Consider the following 22713-nt stretch of genomic DNA (forward strand, 5'->3'; position numbering starts at 1 on the left):
AGCAAAGCTTGCCATGCATAGGCAAACCTCAAAGGCTGTACAGTCCCAACTGCTCGGACAGGGCTGGTCCGGGGTGGGGTGTGGGTTGGCCACCAGCAGGTTCCTGGGCTCCGCAGGTGGGCGGGCAGCCACCGTGGGACCCTGTAGCTCGTGCGCCACGCCCCGCCCTCTCCGCACCGACCCCGCCCCCCGCCCCGCGCGCGTGGCCTTGTGGGTAACGCAGGGCCGCCAGGTGACAGCTAATGGCGGCGGCCGCCTGACGCGAATGGTCGAGCTGCGGAGCGGGGCGGCAGGGGGCGCGTCGGGGAGCCTGGCCGCCGCTGCACTCCGGACTGTGGCTCACCGGAGGCGCCGGGCTTGACGCGTCATGGACAGGCCGGTGGCGGCGGCGGCCGCCGCATCAGCGGCGAGCTGCGAAGGCGCTGGGGCCCCAGGGCCAGGGCCGGGCGCTGGCTGGAGACCCTCTCGGGTTGCGGGGGCCACCTCAGCCAGCTCCCGGCATCCCAGCATGGAGACTCTTGACAGGTAAGTAGGGCCCTGGGTGCCACAGCCTCTCGGTGCCCAGCTCAAGGCCCGGCGTCCCCTCTCGGCTCCCAGCCCAGAGCGGAGGCGGGGATGGGAGGCCTGTCCACAGCCACCTCTAGCCTTCCCTGTCCTCACTGCGGGCCTCTGCTCCGGGACCTGCCTGGGGTTGGCCACCTGCTTACTTCCGCCTAGCGAGCCCGACAGTTCTTGGCTTCAGAGCTGTCGAACCCGGGCCAATGCCTACTGCTCCTTGAGGACCCCTTTTGTGTGTGTGCCTGGCCAGGGCCAAGAATTTCCGCGGAAAATGTCAGTTGGCTTCTTTTTAGCGTCACTTTCTTGTCTAAATCGTGTGATTTTAAGATCCAGTTCCGCTGCCGCTGCGTGGGATGGAGACTGGGAGGTGAGACCCCATAGGCAGCAGATTTGTCACAGACGGTGGTAAGGATGCAGATTTGAAAAAGTGAGATGGACTACTTCCATAATGCTCATGAGAAAAAGAATACAATTGTGTACTTTCAGTTCTTTACACTTTGAATGGCACAGTTGTTTTTTTTTTTGTTTTTTTTTTTTTTTCCTCTTGGGTGCGTACATGAGTCCCCTGTTTCTGAGGTAGATTTAAATATGTCAGTTCTAGGCATACCTGCCATATCCAACTGGGAAAGGCCACCACCCAGTCGGGTAATGACAAGAGATGTCTGGAACATCCAGTTTCCCCACTTAGACACTTGGTCAAAAGACAGTTGGTATGTGGCTCACTGAGTTTGAGCTGCTTATCCCTGCCTGTCTAGTCATTCCAGTATGCTGAACTTTTGGGAGTTTCCAAAGACAGGCAGGGGAGCAACAAGCAGCACTCTCTCACCTTTCTAGCTCAGTGTAATTACAGTATGTTTTAATATATTAATCACCTAGCAACAGGCTTCACCAAAAACCAATCACAGCTAAGACATCCCTTGGAAACATGAGGATTTCACTCACCTGAAAGTATTCAGGAACACATGAGTTCTTGTCTATTCACAAAATGCCACACTATATATGACTTTATGGCTCTAAGGCTGATGATTGAAATTGCATGTGTTAAGTTAAGATATTAGTAAACACAGAAGGATATTTACGATAGACCTGACTTATTGAAGTAGCTGGAAGATGTTTGCATTTTTCAAAAGCTCTTTATTATAGCCTCAGTTGTTACCCACTGTGCTTTGGCTGGTTGGACATGTGGTACTTAATTTAATTCAGGGATATAAAGATGTTAGCGATGTGAGCAGTAAGGAAGGAGGACGGACATTTGAATTGAGGAAAGAATGAAGTTACGTACAACATGGAGTAGGGAGAACACTTTGGCCAAGAGATCAGAACCTTGTGGGGAAGTGGTAAGAAAGATGGCCTGGTGCCTATGAGAACTGGCAGACTACCTTCCTATGAACTTGAGCTTTCATCCCTTCTCAAGATGTGAATGGTTCTCTCAACCTTGATCAGAATCAGAATTATCTGATGCCAGTCAAATGAAAATTCAGGTTCTAGGTGACCACACTAAATCTAGTCTGTTGTAAACCTAAACCAGGAAGTCTTAGACATCCATCCGGGCCTTCAGTTCATGGGGCAGAAGGACAAGATGGATGCAGTTCAGGGAAAAAGAACTAGAATGGTAATAAGGCCGGGTGGATTTTCAAGGTACTTATTAGCACTTAACAGAGAAGCAGGTGCCTCTTCTGCTGTGAGAGGTGTGTGCATTGTGCCCACAAGAGGCCAGCCTGGAAAAATCAAGCTTCTGAAGCAGATTTAAAAGAAAGGCCAGTTGAGGATGGAGAGCAGCTGTACAAAATAAGAAGCAGGGAGAAAAGTTCATTTCATTTCAGTTCAGACATCTCAACAAGTACCCATGCATACTTTTCTTTGAGAAGTGACTCCCCCTAAAGGGAAGTTGCTCCCTGTGAGCTTGTCTTAAATGTGTTCCATGAACCTTGAGGCCCTCCTAGTCTTCAGATTATTTCACTTCTCTCAGAGAAGCAGCTGTGGTCCTTTGAGAGGATGTGGCTTCCTAAAGGTCACAGATCAAGCTGGTAACAGAAACAGGACTTAAGCCCAGACCTTCTGTAGGCTAGCACATTATACCACTCTGTGTAACAGTTCTGAACCAGGCCATTTCCTGTTGCAGATGAAAAATACATCAACAACAATAACCCACCCCTTTCTCAAAACAGCACAATCAATTTTAAGGCACAAAGGAGATACTTTGGTTCACAAACTGTTCCAGAGAGGAAGAGATAGTGGGCATAATTGAAGCCAGAGACTACCTTTGAAACAGTGTTGCTAGAGCTCTCTATTCATGTTTGTGGTTTTAAAAAAATATATCTCATTTGATTTATCTTGTATGATCTTTAAAGTGGTAGAAATAGGTAGGTCCATACAGCAAGGATCCAAAAGGAATCCTGGGACTTCCTGAGCAACTCATCTACAAGTGAGGGCAGGAAGAGGTAGGTCAACCCCAGGAAGCAGTCGATTGCAAGTTTGCAAAGTAAAGGGAAGTGTCCTTATTGGAAGAAGGCATGGCAGGAGCTAGTCAGCAGTTGATTTCCTCTGGTTGATTTTATGTATTTGTAGTCAGGAATGGGTGCTTATGGTAAAAGGACAAAAAAGGAAGCTTGGTGGTTTCTACCAATAAACACTGCATGTGAAATCAGGAGGATTGGTGCATATACAAGGACATTATAGTAGTAAATATAGTGAATTCCAGTTTCAACACACATGGAGATGTCTCTCCTTTCCTCCTGCCCCTTAGAAATTGTGATAGAGTTCTAACTTCATGGAATCTTAGTGTATCATAGGACTTTAAACCCATTCAGCAAATATTTTACATATATATTTCAACCATAAAGACTGGACCACCTTAATCAGAAACTACAATTAGATAGATGTTCTGTCCTTGAAACACATAAATGTGAATGTAATTTGTGATGGTTTTATTTTGTTTCCAGATGAAAGCTAACTTTGTGGTAAAATGTCCTAAGTGTTTTGTCCTCATGCTTGATCTTTTTTCCTGTTTTGACAGATCTGGAAAGGAGCCTGGCTCCTGAGGACAAGTTTTAAATCTCTTGCCACCTAGATGTCTTTGTAGTCTATTAGGTCAGATGAGCAGAGGCTAAGCACTTACATCATATGACCATGAACAAAACTGGAAGCTCAGGGTTTTTTTTTCTATAAAATGGGTCACTGGGGGCCTAGGTAAGGCTGCCTTTTAGATTAGCAGAGGGTTCCATCTCCTTGGCACTATTGTCTTTTCATATTGAGGCAGTGTCCCAGCATTTGTGGTACTGCCTTTAGCTCAGTAGGTCAGTCATTGTCAGCTGTGCTGCTCTCTGGAGTGGTGGTCACGTTACTGGGTATGTTGTGGCCTCAGTACCTCCATTTCCTTATCCAGTCAAGTTGGCTGGTGTCTATTCTGCTATTTTGCCACAACTGGTTATGAAGCTTTGACATAATAGCTGGAAGGAACTTTTGTCAGTTGTTAAAACATTTACAGAAATGTAACGCAGCATCATTACTTCATACAGAAATACCTTTTCAAGTCTGTTCTATATTAACTCACCATCAGCTTTACTCTAGTAAAAGTACACTATTTTCTAGATTTTAAACTGCCAATGTGAATTTGGTTGAATGTTGTTTGAAAATCATTTTTAAGGTAACTATTTCACTTTGGAATTAATTTCCTATATATACTATGTTAATTTTCTATATAAACTATATCTTCCATATAATTTTGATAGAATAGAGTTCTATAATATATTAGAGAGTAACATTCTTAACTAAATACTTATAATCATTTAAAAATTATGTATTGTATGTGTATGGATGCACATGTGTCTGTATGTGTGTCTATGTATCAATGCATGCCTGGTGCCTACAGAAGCCAGAAAAGGGCATTGGATCCTTTGGGACATGATTTACAGAAAATTGTGAATGGTTACATGGACAATGGAAATATGAGCCTAGGTCTTTTAAAGAGGTGCCATTGCTCTTATCCACTGAGCCATCTCTCCAGCCCTAACAGGCTATAATCTTACATTTTTTTTTTTTTTTTTTAAAAAAAAGGTTGATTGACTCATCTAAAACTAACCTAGAACCTGATCATATTTTCTGTTTTGTCTATTATTGAGACTTATATTAAGTAGAAAGGCAACTAACTAGTTTAAAACATTGTGGTGCACATCTATAATTTTAGCACTTGAGAGGTAGAGGCTAGAGGATGAGGAGTTCAAGGCTATCCTCAGCTACATAGTGATTTGAGGATAGCCTAGGCTGTACATGAGAGACTTTTAAAAATAACAGCTATATTATAGCTGTCTATTCCTATCCAGGACACATTTTCTCATTAGGAGTCTGTGTTTAAAGGGTTTTAACCACACTGTTTCTTTTAGTCCTACAGGGTCACATGTTGAATGGTGTAAACAGCTTATAGCTGCTACAATTTCTAGTCAGATTTCAGGTTCAGTGACATCAGAAAATGTGTCAAGAGATTACAAGGTAAGCGACATCAAGTGTTTAATTCATTCTTGGTCTAGAATAGTCAATTGGTAGCCAAGAAGTGTTGTAATTTTAGTTCATGTGAGCTTTTGACCCCTTGATTTTTAATTGCCCTTTGGAGGTGGTAAGGACAAAGGTTCTCTAGTGTTCAATCTGAAATATAGATGGAAAATACTACCTATTTCTCTTGTTTGTGGTTTTGTAATTGACAGAAAAAAATTGTCCCAAGGTTTTGATTGATTTTTTTAAATCAAGCTTTGTTTTATGAGAAATGTGTAGAGGACATAATCGCGCTCGTGAGGCCACACTTACAAGGGACTTAGAGGCCAGTCCCTTGTCTATGGAGAAAGTTCAAGGCCAGAGGAGGTTACCAAGTGAAACTCTCCATCTAACAGCAGGCAAACAAAAAGAAACATGTTGACTTTCTATGCTACTGTTCGGTGTTGAAATCAAACCTGCACAGCCAGCACTGTACTTCACAAACATGTTTTCTATTTAGACATTGCATTTGAGTATTCATCATTAGCAAGGACACTACGAACCATTTAGAGGCCTCAAAATGGGGCAGCTTCATTATTTAACGCCTTACTGGAGTGAGAAACTTTTGTTTTAAAAGTTGGATTCTCTGCATTTTCTAAGGTTAAGAGTGAGGCTTCTTGTTGGCATAAACTGTTCTTTTTGTTTGCTTGAGGGTTTTTTCTTTGTTTGTTTTGTTTTTGTTTATGCCTGATAGGCATGGGTGAATACATTCTGTTTTCAGTGAGTAGCTCTCAGAAGCAAATCTCAGATAGTTCAACAGCTTCAGCCAACATCCTGCTTGACTATGCTTACCAAAGTTAGTAGAAATCAGATAATCTGCTACTCAAAAACTGACAGTATATCCCTTAACAGTTACCCTACTTTTTGATTCTCATGCATGGTGACAAGGGATGAGCAGAAGCTCTTGATCTTTAAAACCTAGTTAGGAAGCCAATCTAGGGAGATGATTTGCTGTAGCAGCAGGATCCCAAGGATTCCAGGTCGCACTTTACTTGAAACAGCCAACTGAATGACCCGTCTCAGAAGAGAATGATACTCATGCTCTGGGGTGATTATTGCCAATTATGAGTTAACTGTAAATTTTTCATTATGGCTTAATGGTGTTCTGTGGGTTCTGGAAAAGAATAAATGCAGCCAGATATGGTGCCACACTCCACAATCAGCACTTAGGAAGCTGAGGCACGGGGATCAATTCTAGTTTAAGGACAATTTGAACTACATACTGAGTTCACTGCTAACGTGGGCTACAGTATATGCCCATGTCTCAAAACATTAGTATATGACATGTCTAAAACAAATAATAACACATATGATTGAATGTTGACTAGCTTTGTAATATATTGGTTGGCTGGATCTTTAACATGAAATAACTAAGTTTTATCATTTTAACCTATTTAAAAATTTTGTATAGCAGAATCAGCTCTCGTTAGAATGGTTTCATAGGTGCTTTTTATAAAAAGTAAGGTTCTTATATATTTTGGAAATTGAGATTTAAGTCTCTACATCAGATCGTAGTCAAAAACTTTGATGGATTATTCATGTTTTATAACTAAATCTACAAATTTGGCATTAAGTTTTTAATTTGTGAGTTATACTTTCTTCAAATAAATATTTTAAATCATAAAAGCATAAAATTATCCTAAACTACACAAACTGGTATACTTTCTACATATAAACTCAGAGTAATCATTTTGGATCTTGGAGACACTCTGGCATAGGTGCCATGGTATGGAGCTGGGCCTAAAGGTCCAGATACAATTACAGGAGGATTGAAGTTGCAGCCATTAATAGAAAAGATTTACAATTATCTATTGTGTAAATATCTTCCTTAAAACACACAGAAATTTGGTTCAGACTTTTCTTTCCTTCCTACTACTGCCCCCTCTTGTCCCTTCTCTTTTCAAGTCCCCTTCTCTACTCCTTTCCTCTCAAATTCCCTCCCTCCTTTCTCTCTTCCTTCCCCCTTTTCTCTGTACTCCCCTCCTGTCTTCTTCCCTCTACCCTGTCTTCTTTCTATTTCCCTCTTCCCTAATCTCTCCTTTCTGTCAGTCCTTTTGTTATCTCTTTCCTCTTCTCTTCTGTCCCCTCCCTTTTTCTTCCTTCCCCTTCTCTCTCTTCCACTTCCCCTCCCCTTTCCTTCTTCACCCCCTTTCCCATATTCTCCCTTCTCTTCCCCTCCTCTACTCTCTCTCCACTTTCTCTTCTGCTCCTCTCCATCCTTTTTCTTCTTCCTTCTCTTTTCCCCTCCCATTCCTTTCTTTCTTTCCATTTCCCACTCCACTTACCTTCCTTCTTTTCTCATCTATTTCCTCTTCTCTCCCATAGGTCTCCTTTCTCCTCCCTTCTCTTCTCTCATCCTTCCTCTCCTGTTTCTCTTCCTCCTCCTCCTGCTTCTCCACTCTTCCTCTTGCCTCTTCAATACGTTCCTCTTCTTATCTCCCCACTCTTCCCCTCCCATTCTTCTCTCCCTGCTTTCTTTGTTTAGTCCCTTCTGTATCTTTCCTTTCCCATCTTTTCTTCTCCTCTCCTCCTCAGTTGGCTGTCCTCTCATCTCTACTTTTCCCCTCTGCTCTTCTCCCCTTTCCCACCTCTTCTCCTTTTTCTCCTCCTCTCCCTTCCTATCCTGCTTCTCCTCTCTTTTTTGTACTCTCCTCTCTCTCTTCTTTCCTCTTTTATTCTTTTCTCTCCCCTCTACACAAACTCTACATCTTCATGGCTCTTCTGTCTACATATCTGGGAGTACAGGTGTGCTCTGCCATACAGTTCTTATGCACATGGAAAGACACATATTAACACAAATGATATGCAGTTACAACAAGCTCATCTTGTAGAGGTGGAGCTTTGAAATGACAGGTACTTGCCAGGCATTGTCATAGCTGAAAGCACAGACAGGTAGTACTAGTTAATACATGCTTACTTTATTGTTTCTTGCTATCAGATAATACCTAGCCATCCTAAAGATTAGCCTGATAATTAACATCATTAAAAGAAATATAAGAAAAAAATTTTTTCCTTACCCTCCCCTTGCCAACTCAATTGCTTTCATTTAACTAGGTCAACATACAGAAAAAAATCTTGGGGTTGTTTTATGAATATGATCAAAATACATTGTATAAAGTTCTCAAAGGATTAATAAAGACATTATTTTAAAAATTTTTGTCCTTGAATTTATTTTTAAAAACAAGACTATTACTGTATTTTTCATGGATTAGATACAGTAATATAGTTAGAAATTATACTAAAATATTTCTAGTGACTGTAGAAATGATAAAACCAATCATAACTTTCATTTGGAAAGTACAACTTGACTGGGAAAAGGGATTTTATAGAGTAGTGCAAACAGTGCTGGCTGGCTGTGTGATCTTGTGTGATCTCTCAGTGTACAACCTTATATAGTGTTTGGGGTTTTCTTGACTATAAAACTAAGAGGGTTGTGGTCAGATTTTAAGTGTTTAAATGCCTTTGTTTCTAGAATGTTTTTCAGTTATGTTTGATTCTGGTCTGCCTTCTACCAATTAGTCTACTATGTGAGCATCTTGCTTCTTCGGGGTCCAGGATTATCATCACTTCTCTGTCCCTCTATGGTGTTTTGTTCCCCTTCTCATTGTGTATGTAGTAATAGCTAGATATATTCTTTAAATAGTCTAAACTACAACAGAGAAGAAAATTGGAATGGCAGTATACACATTTTCTTCCTTTTCTTAGAGAAGAAAATGTGTATACTTTTAGCTATTGTTGAACCAAAAGAATGCTGTATTAATTTCGAAATCCTCAACAGAAATTTCCAGAAGAGCTTTGAAGGAAAGGGGGTAACAGTATATGGGGGGAACACATTGTTATGCTTGAATTGGGCCTTGGTTTATGTTTCCTGAGTTGGGTGCTAGCCTTTGAAAAGGGGAGCTTGAGCATGCCCTTTCAGGATTCTCTGTCGATAATCTATGGCTGAAAACCCATCTTTTTTAGTTACTTATTATTTGTAGACTGAAAGCTCAAATGCCTACATGAGACAGGTATCTCCTTAACAAGGAGGGCAGATATAAGAGAGAGATGTGGAGAACTGAAGGGATAATATGCTCCCATAAAAAGTATTTTTACAAAGTCCTGTTGCTATCTGCTTGAGCATTAGCTGTCCAGTTTAAAAATCACTTAATCCTGATTTAAGGGCACTGCTATCTCATCTGGCTTACATCAGAATCCAAGTCAAGAAGGAAATAAACATCTATGTGTACTGAAGGGATCATTTCAGGAGACAAGTAAAGGGAGCCAGAGAGAAACATATCCACAAGACTTTGAGGCAAGCCCCTACAAACCTAACTCTCTCCTGTCTGGGGTACTGAAGATTTCCTTAGAGGACCTTAAGAACTGCATGAGCATAAAAACTGGTTATTACACTGTCCCTCTCCAATCTGTCCAGCTATTTTCTTCCAATAGCAAAGACACTGACAAGAAGTTCTGTCATCTGTTAGACTCAGCTTTATTATTTTGCTCTGAAGTAGGAATTATTTCCATAAAAACATTTTTGTGAATGTTTCTTTCTAGTGTTCATCGCTTGCTGTCTGTCCCTTCAACAAGCTTCAGAACAAATGTAAAAATACTATAGGAGTAGATGAGTAGAGATAGAAGCAGAAAAGACATGGCCAACCATATGCTGTTGGATTCTTTAACAAACTAAAGAAAGTTAAGACATCCAGAAACTTTAAACCATCAGAGAATAGAAGAGGGAGGTTGTAGTTTGTTTGTTTGTGTGTTTGTTTTTTCTGTTCTTAAGTTTATTTTCTCATTTAAAAGGACAAGTCATTAAACACTGTTTAAAAGTGCTGTATCGAAGTAAGGCAAAGTCAGTGACACTGATGGAGGTAATAGAAGAATTAGAAATAGGGCTAATCAAGTGGGGGATGCTCTTGGGATGAAGCACTGAGTGGGGAGCCTTTCGGTTTTGAGGTTTTCATCACCAGAAGCTACATATTCTTTCATTTACTTTCTGCTAACTTTGTTGAGATACAGTTGAGAAGTGATAAACTTTACCTCTTTAAAGTAACAACTTAATAAACTTTTGATATTTGTATGCATCACCCCCAAAGCCAGCTGAAAGCTTTTTAATCCAAAAAGTCTCTGCTTAGGAGCTCAGGGGCTTTAATTCTTTTTGAAGAATAATATCAGTTAATTGAAAAACACTATTTGAACTGCAAAGAATATTTTCTTTCTTGTTAAATTTTTTTCTTTGTTTTTGACAATTTCAATGTCTCTTTCCTCACTCCAACACTCCCCCATGTACTCCCAACCACGTGCCTTTGTTCATGAGAAATTACTATGTGTGGGTAAAGCTGATCATAGGTTCATGGTTGTGAGGCCATCCACTGAAGTAGAGGATACCTACAGTGGTCATGTCCTCAATGAAAAAGGATTTCTCCCTCCTACAGCAGCTATCTACTGCTCTACCTCTATCAGTATGGTGTGTGGCCTAGTGATGATCTTCCACATCTATGTCAGGAGTTTAGCTGGCTTTACCTTGTATAGGTCTTCTGCAGATAACCACAGCTGCTGAGTTCATGAGTGTGATGGTCATGTCATGTGCAGAAAACAGCACATCCCAGCACTCCTTCTCATCCTCTGCTTCTTACGTTCATTCCACCTATTCCTCACAATGTTCCCTGGTAGCAGAAAGGGACACTGTGGAAATAGATGTCACAATCAGGGCCAAGCACTTAGTATCTTATCTTCAGCACTTTGATCAGTTATACATCTTTCTATTGACTATTGTCTACTGCAAACAGAAGCTCCTACAAGGTTGAGAGCAGCAAATATCTATGAGTATAAATATAAATACTTACAAGGCAATTTGACAGCATAAGCACTGAGGAAAAGAACAAGAGCAGCGTCTACCTTAGGGCCTATAAACTCATCAGACAGGCCTTAAGTCTAACAAGAGAGCATTCAGTCATGACACTATCGTACCAGTGGACAAATCTCTTCTAGTTGATCCTTTAGTGTGCTGGGTCTAGCCCTGGGTAAGAATTTGGATGTCTTTTCTCTGCCATCAGCCTGCACTGGGGAGGAAGTTTTCTGGTGAGTTTGAGAATGATTTATTTTTATGTGTTGCAGCCAGAGTATGTGGTGTTTTCAACAATCAGGGATCACCATGTAGTTATGGTGGGTAAGCAAAGGCAATGGCAATAGCCTGCGATGGTTTGGTGACCTGGGACCTACCTGCCCAATGACTTGTAGAGGGGTATTCCTTGCCTTGTACTGCTATTTGCACTTAATAACTCATGTCTTCTGGGAACAACATTGTCCAACCATGCAGGATAATTCCATTTGGGTTCTTTTTTTAAATTGTTAATGCTGAGACAGGGAAGGCTTTTGTGTTCTGTGTTCCTGTTCAGGTGATCTTCTCCCTCTTTAGGAAATCCATAAAGCTAATAACATAGCAATTGTCCTTTTTGAAGAAGTGTTTCTCATTCATCATCCACTGGTTGGATGGATTCAACATCTAGCATTGTATGTAGTACAGAAAGATTAAAGTCCTCCCCAGAATGTAACAACTGTTTTGTTTTCCTAGAGGTTCTGTCCTCATGTGCTGTTTCTTCTAACTAGAGTTTTCCCACACAGAGGCTGCATGTTCAGTTAGGATTCATTGGCCACAGACACAGGAATAATATTGCCGAAATTAGTGTCTCTTGGTTAAATAAAGCATGGTGTTTTACTTTTTCTTCAGCCACTACCTCTTCCTCTTTGGAGCTCCCTCTTTGCTGCCATGTACATCAGAGAAGGCGCCCAATGTCCAGTAGGGTAACCACATTAGAGAATTTTATCCTATAGCCCCAATAGGAATTGGAAATGAATTTAAGGAGACACCAAGTTAAGCTATGTGATTATCTCACTGTTAGGATACTGAATTCATACATAGCTAAACTGGGTTCTGGATCCAGTTTGGGGTTTTTGGTTTTGTGAGATCGATGGTCTGAGAGCAATAACTCCCTTTTTATATCATTGCTTCTATACTGAAAATGCCTTCAGTTTTCTAAATAGAAACAACATTTATTTTTGAAATGAGCCTATTCACAATAGCTTGTGAAAGCACTTGCCAGAAAAGATTTGTGTTTAAAAAGTTGGTGATAAGGGAGATACATTTCTTCAAGTCAGATACTTCCCTGAAAACTACAGGACAAATGTGTTAGGCATTGATTTGATATTAAATAAAAGTTTAAGGGTTAATATATTATAGAGGATTATAATATTTCTTAGGGACTAGGCTGTTGACTCTAATGGCATCTTTCACAGGTCAATAAAAACATTTCCATGATGATGATGTTTTGTATTTTAACTAACAGGTTTTCAGGAGGCCTGATACCAGGGTAAGGATATTTGGCTTTTGGCAGATGGGCCTCCTGCTTGTATATGTCTGTGTTTTATGAACACTTGGTTTGTATGAGTCACTCTGATGAGTTTGCTCTGCTGTGTCATAGCTTTAAGTGCTTACTGGAAATGCTTTGTTTGCTACAGGTTTGTAAATGTGCAGGTTTTTGTTTTGTTTTGTTTTGTTTTTTCCGTTTTTCGAGACAGGGTTTCTCTGTATAGCTCTGGCTGTCCTGGAACTTGCTCTGTAGACCAGGCTGGCCTCAAACTCAGAAATCCACCTGCCTCTGCTTCCCAAGTGCTGGGACTAAAGGTGTGTGCCACCACTGCCCAGCACAGTTTTTTTTTTTTTTTTTTTAACGTGTTAAGGCAGGGAAAATTGTTACCAGTGTGTGATACTGACTTTCTTCAGACCACATAATTCTGACCCAATGGATTTTCATGGCCAGTTCTATAATTCTAGGTCTATGTTGGCCTCTTTTTTATAATATGCTTCTAATTGAAACAGAATTATATCACTTTCATCCCTCCCTTTCTTTCTTCGAGCCCTTCCAAAACCCCTCACTCTTTTCGAGTTGATAGACTCTTTGATTATTATTGTTACATACATACATACATGTATGTATGTATTACTCATGCTTGCTGTGTGATTCATGCTAAAAAGGACTTAGCAACCAAAATAGTGATAATTTTTTGTTCATCCAATCTAAGTACAACTTTAAGTCATGCTTGCATTTGCATGTTCAATCCAAAAATTTTAAGTACTAATCTTGAAGCAATATTTACAAAACTCAGTATTTTTACAAATACAGATATAGTAAATTATATCTTTTATTTTCCTCATGATTTTCCTTCCCTCTATTTCAGAATATTCATAAAGCAAGACAAAGATTGGTAATTTGCATGCATTTAACTCCTAGTGTTAGACATGAAGAAATTAACCTATTTTCATTAAATGGAAAAAATCTGGACCTTCATAGTATGATTGAATTACTTCAGGTTGAAAATTGTAACCTTACTGAAGTCAGTGAAGTTGTACAGAAATAACCAACTTGAGTAAAACTCTTGCTTTATCAGTTGGTTTACCATCTCACCTTGTTTTCTTTGGCTTGTGACAATCATTTTCCTTTATTGATTCACACAGTGAAATATTAGTGTTTGGCTTACACTTGCATGGATTTTGAAGTACTGTAAAAATTTGTTATAAGGAATCACTAATTTTTTTGTTTTAACTTTTAAAAACTCACACAATGAATGATTCTGTTGTTTAGGCATGTAAAAAATTAGAAATTTCAACAAAACAGGCTGGATTACACTGCCTTGATATAGGTAGTTTTAATTTCATTCTGAGTATAAAAATGTGTTCTGCAGTTACTGAAGTTTATTGATCAAATTGTAAATGTATGAAGTAGTAAATTTGTTCAAAGCTTTGTGACTTTTCTGTTGCCATTGGAGCCGATTTCATATTGGTTTTAATATTTTCACTGTTAGAAAATTTGATGCCAGTTTAAAAGGGGGTTATAATCCTGTCACATTGGTTCTATGAAAAATTAAGAATAGCATGCCTTTAAACAGATAGAATAAAGTGAAACTATATGGCATTTTAGTTTTTTCTTCGAAGTATGATTTTGATATTATAGTTAGAAATATTTAATGTGGTGTTGATTGTAAATCACAATATTTAATTAGTAATAATTAATAAACTAGTACACATATGTATTTATGCGTATATATTATATATAAAATCTTGAGCATGTGTTATGTGCATGTATGCAATGAAATTTACCCCTGGGTAATATAATAATCTTTTAGGTTATGCAAATACTTACTCTATTTAAAATACTCATGTATGAACTGCCTATGTATTTTGGCTTGACTTTGCCTTTTATGTGGTTTCTGTGGTGCGCTTTATGAGCACATGATGTGTGTGCCTGTTATGTTCTTTGCTATTTGCTATGGTATTGCTTAGTTTTATAAAGATGGTGTATTGTTTGAAATCCATGATGTTTGTTTGCTTTTCATTTTTCTGCCCCAACACAAACACAGAAAATAGACACTACATTTTAGGCTGAGGATGCTATAGATGGTCCACACGTTATTTCCTTAAGTCAAAGGGGTCAACTGTGGTGATTTGCAAAGCCGTAAAAAGTGTGTCAACTTTTACATGCTTACTGGCTCTTAAAGAAATTCTGTCCTTTCACCTGTCTGTTTGCACGTGTTTCTCTTTCTCTTCTCTGCCCTTTCTTATCCATGCACCTGGTGCTGTGCAGGAGCTAGAGGAAGAACACAATGGCTACCCTTCTGAAGCTGAAGCTGATCAGGTGGCAAGTTCTACATGTTCATCTGTTTGTAGCTACAGACTGTGTATCTAGAAGCCATTTCATACTAGATATCTAGGCAATAAGCAAAGCTTTCCAGTTGCTTTTACCACTTTAATAGTACTCTTCTGTCTGCATTTGGTAGATTCCATTATGACATTATTTGCAAAATTTGGTTTATCCAACATCTTGTCAACTAGAAATTGGTTCATCCATACTTCTTGGTTCCCCAAGATAGGGTTACATGACCGCCACTACTATAAGACTGTGAAGTGTTTTTAACAAGGACCTAGAGGAGTAAGCACAAATGCCACAGGTTCTTTACAAGGGTATGGACTTTTCTGTACTCAAATCTGCATGGTGGAGCTTGAAGTTAAAAGCGCTGGCTGCTCTTCAAATTCCTTGCATCCACCTGGCATCTCACAGCTGTCTGTAACTCCAGTTCTAGGTGATCCAGTGCCTTCTTTTGGCCATGTGGTAGCAAATATATACACATGAAAGCAAAATACCCATACACATAAAATAATGTAATATAAATTTTAAAGTAACATTGTGTGTGCCTAACACAGCACCTGGTATTTTGTATTTGTGGAATGAGGATATGTATTTTATTTTTATGAATTGGAATACAGAATCCTGCTGTTTGCTTCATACTTACAGATGTTCTCCAGATTCATGAAGCAGTAATGTCTTTCCTTCTATTGATATAGAAACCGAATAGGAGAATCCTGTTGAAGAGCAGCTCTGGGGATGCCTTGTAAGCTTCAAGTGCTCAGCCTAGCCTTTGTCCTCTATCATCTGTGCAGAACCACCCGCCTTCATTGACCCCAGAAGCATCTTTTAGGACTCAATTAGAAAATCACTGCTTGGGCATGCAGCTGTTACATAAGCTGTCCACCTGGAGGTTTTGATTCATGCTTATGAAAAACTTTGGAAAGGTCAGAGTCATCTAGGTGGGTTGGATCCCCCAGGGACAAAGTCAGGAGGTTGTAGATCTCAGCTAGACATTCAGAATCAAAGCACCAAGCTTGAGATGAGGTCATAGGGAATTGCTCAGCTAGGCAACATTGTGAAAAGAGGCCCAAGAGCAGTGAGTGTGTTTATGAGATCAAATTTACTCCATCTTTTAGTTGTGATACATATAGGTTGGATAAATCAAGGGTCAAATCATGTCTTGTGCAACCTAGTAGTTGCAGTAAAAGCTTAATACAGCACAAATGTGAGTCTCATCTCCTAACACAGCTTCATAAAGGGAATCTACTGTACTCACCAAAAAATGAGCCTTCTATTGTCTCTTGGCTTCCTATGTTTAAGCTAAATGTATTAACTTTCTCTTCTGGAAAAATCTGAAGCATTGGGGCTATTTCTTTGTGTTATTCTGATACATGCTTTTTCATCTTTTAAAAACATGTCCCATATTTAGTGATCATTAGTGAAAGATTTGTCTTACTGTGTTCACCAACATATTCATGCCTCATGACTAGAAGTCATATTTGACTATGGATATGGGATAAGAACACAACCAGTTGTTCCTTACTCTATCTTGAGATCCTTGTGCATGCTGCCAGGGTTTCATTGGCTAGCCCAGGCTTGAAATCTTGAAAATGTTTGATGTGGCTTGCTCTAAAGCTGAAAAGGCATCTTCTCTTCACAAATCCCATCCAGATGCTAGTGCTTAGAGAAGCTGGTTTTCATAAATAGATTCCAAAATAATTTATCCTCAGTTATTTTTAAGTATAAGTTATGGAATCTCAGTGTATATACTATAGTATTTGCTTGTTAAAGTAAGCTTTAACAATGTAACGTTTGAAGTAATTTACAACTCCAACCTCAATTCAAGTTAATTATGTCACAAAATTAGTCACTAGTTCCGATAATAAATTAAAGTAGGCCCTCAAATTAAGGTTCCTGTTAAGATTGTTGGTATTTTAGTGTTTATAAAACAAATTGTTTAAACATATTGGTTTATGCCTTATTGAATAAAAAGCATATTCCCAAATCAGATATAAGTAAAAAAAGGAATCTATAAATGGGACTAAGGGTAAAGGTCAGTGATGGACCACACTTAAGGTCTTGGGTTTGATACCCAGTGACCAAAACAAGTATAATGAAATGATTGTAAAATTGGACATTAAGTGGAAAAAGAAAGTCAAGTTCATATGAAAATCTTAGAGGTAATGTTAAGATGGGGGTTGACTTAGTGACAGCATGCCTGCAGGCATCCAGGATCCTAGGTTTGATCCCTAGCACCACAAAGTCAAAATTTTACAGACATTTTTTGGTTAAAAGTATCTTAACCAATCTGTATTAAAAATTCAAATTTGAATTTTAATTCAAATTGAATTACTTGTATATATGATTTTAACTATACACTTTTCGATAAGGAAACAATGGACCATGTAATCTTCTGCCCTCTGGGTAAAAGAGACATACATACCATACCCTTGATCAACATTGCACACCCTGTTTTCTGATGAATGTTAATGCCCTCCCAAGTGTTAACAGGTATTACTTCTGAAAAGGCACGCCCTGATTAAGGAGGTAGGAGGCATGTGTTGTACTTTAGCGCCCTCTTGTGGATTTGGTGTGCATTAACGCACTAAAGCCTGGCTCACTTTTCAAAAGCCTAATGTGTTTTATCACAGCATTTCCTACCCACTCACCCTCCTTTTAAGCCTGTTTACATGTCTTGGGAAATTAATGTTCTATGAAATTCAGCTTAGTAATTGCTGGTGGCTTTATTACCTTATTCTTATTCATGACACATTGGTTTTTTTTTTTTTTTTTTTTTTTTTTTTGGTTTTTCGAGACAGGGTTTCTCTGTGTAGCCCTGGCTGTCCTGGAACTCACTTTGTAGACCAGGCTGGCCTCGAACTCAGAAATCCGCCTGCCTCTGCCTCCCAAGTGCTGGGATTAAAGGCGTGTGCCACCACCGCCCGGCATGACACATTGTGTCAGACATGCCCAAGAGAAAATGACTGGTTTCCTTGGTAACAATACCTTGGAATAGGCCCCAAGTTTAGGCTCCTAGCTTTATAGTCCAGGAAGTCCATTTTCTGCTCTCCTTTGAGTTATCTGGCACCTTACAAGGAAGCTTAGAAGAAGCTGGTTCCTGAGTCCCAGTATCAGCCTAATATGGGGACAAACTGCCTACCCATCATAGACAACTTTCTTTTAGTATCATTGTAGCCAGTCAACCTAGTAACTCTTTAGTTTTTTGAAGAGTATGAGATTAGTTATAAACATGAATTGGCCTTGAGAATTCATGATGATTACACACTGCCCCACAGTGTGTGTGTATGTATGTATGTGTGTATATATATATATATATATATATATATATATATATATAGTAATGCAGGTTGAGTATTACCTCAAATGTTTGGTACACATATTCCAAATGTTGGAATTTTTCATATTTCAGAGTATTGGATGAAACCCAAGCCTAAATATGAATTTTGTGTCTTCTACCTCTTATCCACATAAACTACAGGAAGATTTATATAATACTTTTTAGTGTATATGTGTTCTTGTGATATCTGCCAGTATAATGTCATAGCCTAGATGAATGAACATTAATGTTCCCTGTTACACACACACACACACACACACACACACACACACACACACTTGCATGTATCTGGGACTCAGTACTGAAGTGTAGGGCTTTCCTAAGTTGTACACTGTTCTGAGACCATTTTCTGGTCATTTTCGTTCAGCCTTAGGGTTTCCCAAACTGCTTCATAGGCTGGGTCATTTCTACTCTGGCTAAGCACCTCACTTCTACTGTTTCTATTTGTTAGTCTTATATTCAGAAGGTAACATTTCTTTTCTGGCCTTATTTCCAAATTTCATGGCACTTTAAAATAGCTGTCTGTGTAGTGATTGCAGTATCTATCTGTCCCATCAAGCCATTTCTGTATTAATGCTTTCTAACTGTTAATTGTGAATATGTTGTAACAATTTGCTAGAATATGCAGCATGATGTCCTGTGGTGCTGAGCTTTGAAATTATCTTTTAGGGGGAGGGGCATATTTTTTTGCACGCTTCTGTAGCCTTATTAAGAGATCCCAGAATACCAGCATTCTCCTCAATATACAGATAGAAAGTGAGATTTATTCCTGTTTGCTTTCTTGCCAGGCTCTAAGAGATGGAAATAAACTGGCACAGATGGAAGAAGCACCACTTTTCCCAGGAGAATCCATTAAGGCCATCGGTAAGTTTAATGTGTGCTTATAGGAATCTGTGAAATGTAGTGGTACTTTGTGAGCATAGGTTGTACGTATGTTGGAGATCAGCTAAACTGATTTAATTAGGGGAAAAAGAGATTAGGGGACTAGGTCTCTTCATTCTTATTGATATCATCCTGACCTTAAGAGATGGAAGAAAGTAGAGGATCCAGGTGAGTGGCAGTTGAGTGTTTACCAAAAGAAATGAGACCTGATTGGATACCTACTATAATGCTGGCTCACTGCTTTGATGGACTATTTCACCATAAAGAAATTTATCAGTGGAAGACCTTAATAGCATATCTTAGTAACAGTTTTGAGAACTTCACAAAGAATTTTTGTTGGGGTCTACGATTATCAAAAATATAATGTTCGCCTGGGCCTTGTGGCTGGAGCAGACACCCAGCTGGTCTGCTCCAGTGTGGACACCATATCTCGAGACATCCTAGAGGGGCCACTGAACTCAGAGCAGCAGGTAAGAACAGTCACCCACTGCCCTATGCCCCAGAGCTACACCTGGGAGCAAGGGGCACTCAGGACCAACCAGGCACCCAAACCCCGCCCCTGTGGAATACTACTCCCCTTCCACCCCTCCCCTGAGCCTTGGGGCTGGGGCAGACATCCAGCTGGTCTGCTCCCGTGTGGACACCGTATCCTGAGACATCCTAGAGGAGCAACTGAACTCAGCAGCTGGAGCTCAGGATCACAGGATCACATAGACATCTGGCCCCTGAGGAGTTCAGACACAAGCAAGATAACTGGAAAGGCAAGGTCTAGTCAGAGACAGTGAGTGCAGGTAGCACTAGAGTTAATCAGATGGCGAAAGGCAAGTGCAAGAATGTAAGCAACAGAAACCAAAGTAACTTGGCATCATCAGAACCTAGTTCTTCCACCATAGCAAGCCCTGAACACCCCAATCATACTGGAAAAGCAAAATTCAGAATTAAAATCACTTCTCATGATGACGATAGAGAACTTTAAGAAGTACATAAATAACATTCTCAAAGAATTTGAGAACACAGGTAAACAGATAGAAGCCCTTAAAGAGGAAACACAAAAATCCCTTAAAGAATTGCAAGAAAACACAACCAAACAGGTGAAGGAATAAAACAAAACTGCCCAGGATATAAAAATGGAAGTAGAAACAATAAAGAGAACTCAAAGGGAGACTACCCTGGAGATAGAAAACCTAGGAAAACGATCAGGAGTCATAGACGAAAGTATCACCAACAGAATACAAGATATACAAAAGAGAATCTCATGTGCAGAAGATACCATAGAAAACATTGACACAACTGTCAAAGAAAATGCAAAATGCAAAAACCTACTAACCTAAAACATCCAGGAAATCCAGGACACAATGAGAAGGCCAAACCTAAGGATAATAGGTATAGATGAGAGTGAAGATTCCCAATTTAAAGGACCAGTAAATATCTTCAACAAAATTATAGAGGAAAACTTTCCTAACCTACAGAAAGAGATGTCCATAAATATAAAAGAAGCCTACAGAACTCCAAATAGACTAGACCAGAAAGAAATACCTCCCATTACATAATAATCAAAATATCAAATGTACAAAACCAAGAAAAATACTAAAAGCAGTAAGGGAAAAAGGTAAAGTAACATATAAAGGCAGACCTATAAGAATTACACCAGACTTCTCACCAGAGACTATAAAAGCCAGAAGATGCTGGACTGATATCATAAAGACCCTAAGAGAACACAAATGCCAGCCCAGGCTACTATAACCAGCAAAACTCTCACTCACTATTGATGGAGAAACCAAGATATTCCATGACAAAACCAAATTTACACAATATCTTCCCACAAATCCAGCACTTCAAAGGATAATTGGTGGAAAACTCCAACACAAGAAGGGAAACTACAACCTAGAAAAAGCAAGAAAGTAATCTTCCAACAACCCCAAAAGAAGATAGCTACACAAACATAATTCCACCTCTAATAATAAAAATAACAGGAAGCAACATTCATTTTTTCTTAATATCTCTTAATATCAATGGACTCAATTCTCCAATAAAAAGACATAGACTATCAGACTGGATACATAAATAGGACCCAGAATTTTACTGCATACAGGAGAAGTACCTCTGTGAAAAAGACAGACACTACCTCAGAGTAAAAGGATGGAAAACAATCTTCTAAGCAAATGGTCCCAAGAGACAAGCTGGAGTAGCAATTCTAATATCAAATAAAAAATCGATTTTCAACTATAAGTAATCAAAAAAGATGAGAAAGCACCCTTCATACTCATCAAAGAAAAATCTACCAAGATGAACTCTCAATTCTAAACATCTATGCCCCAAATACAAGGGCACCCACATACATAAAAGAAACTTTACTAAAGCTCAAAGCATACATAGCACCCCACACAATAATAGTGGGAGATTTCAACACCCCACTCTCAGCAATGGACAGATCATGGAAACAGAAACTAAACCGAGACACAGTGAAACTAACAGAAGTTATGAACAAAATGGATTTAACTGATATCTATAGAACATTTCATCCTAAAACAAAAGAATATACCTTTTTCTCAGCACCTCATGGTACCTTCTCCAAAATAGACCATATAATTGGTCACAAAACAGGCCTCAACAGATACAAAAAGATTGAAATAATTCCTTGTACCCTATAGACCACCATGGACTAAGGCTGGTCTTTTATAATGACAAAAACAACGGAAAGCCCACATACACGTGGAAACTGAACAATGCTCTACTCAATGATGACTTGGTCAAGGAAGAAACAAAGAAAGAAAGACTTTTTTAGAAATTAATGAAAATGGGGACACATCATACCAAAACTTGTGGGACTCCATGAAAGCAGTACTAAGAGGAAAACTCATAGCTCTAAGTGCCCACAAAAAGAAACTGGAGAGAGCATACACTAACAACTTGACAGCACACCTGAAAGCTTTAGAACAAAAAGAAGGAAATGCACCCAAGAGGAGTAGATGGCAGGAAACACCCAAGAGGAGTAGATGGCAGGAAATAATCAAACTCGGGGCTGAAATCAACCAAGTAGAAACAGAAAGAACAAAACCAGGAACTGGTTCTTTGAGAAAATCAACAAGATAGATAAACCCTTAGCCAGACTAACCAAAGGGCACAGAGACAGTATCCAAATTGATAAAATCAGAACTGAAAAGGGAGACAGCAACAGAAACTGAGGAAATTTTAAAAAATCATCAGATCCTATTAAAAGGCCTATACTCAACAAAATTGGAAAATCTGGATGAAATGGACAATTTTCTTGACAGATACCAGGTACCAAAGTTAACCAAGGAGCAGATAAACCAGCTAAACAGTCCCATAACCCCTAAAGAAATAGACAAATCAGTAGCCTTCCTCTACTCAAAGGATGAACAAGCTGAGAAAGAAATTAGGGAAATGACACCCTTCACAATAGCCACAAATAATATAAAATATCTTGGAGTGAATCTAACCAAGCAAGTGAAAGATCTGTATGACAAGAACTTCAAATCTCTGAAGAAAGAAATTGAAGAAGATCTCAGAAGATGGAAAGATCTCCCATGCTCCTGGATTGGCAGGATTAATTTAGTAAAAATGGCCATCTTGCCAAAAGCAATCTACAGATTCAATGCAATCCCCATCAAAACTCAAACTCAATTCTTCATAGAGATAGAAAGAGCAATTTGCAAATTCATTTGGAATAACAAAAACCCCAGCATAGGGAGACTATTC

At 39.3% G+C, this 22713-nt stretch overlaps 1 protein-coding gene across 7 annotated transcripts in view; it reads left to right on the forward strand.

The window, feature by feature from the left end:
* Positions 1 to 204: 204 nt before the first annotated feature.
* The window catches only part of Mtmr1 (myotubularin related protein 1), a 61893-nt gene continuing 39384 nt past the window's right edge, over positions 205 to 22713 (forward strand). Inside the window, exons 1-6 of one of the 7 annotated variants that reach the window (XM_034486230.2) lie at positions 212 to 525; positions 4941 to 5046; positions 12417 to 12440; positions 13309 to 13335; positions 14712 to 14762; positions 18900 to 18975. In XM_034486230.2, the coding sequence (XP_034342121.1) occupies positions 368 to 525; positions 4941 to 5046; positions 12417 to 12440; positions 13309 to 13335; positions 14712 to 14762; positions 18900 to 18975 (442 nt within the window). In that variant the 5' untranslated portion in view covers positions 212 to 367. Of the gene's footprint in view, positions 526 to 4940; positions 5047 to 12416; positions 12441 to 13308; positions 13336 to 14711; positions 14763 to 18899; positions 18976 to 22713 lie in introns of all 7 variants that reach the window. The other 6 variants (XM_076918772.1, XM_076918771.1, XM_034486226.1 and 3 more) reach the window with 6 other exon arrangements.

The sequence above is a fragment of the Arvicanthis niloticus genome, chromosome X (genome assembly GCF_011762505.2).
Source record: "Arvicanthis niloticus isolate mArvNil1 chromosome X, mArvNil1.pat.X, whole genome shotgun sequence".
Lineage (NCBI taxonomy): Eukaryota > Metazoa > Chordata > Mammalia > Rodentia > Muridae > Arvicanthis > Arvicanthis niloticus.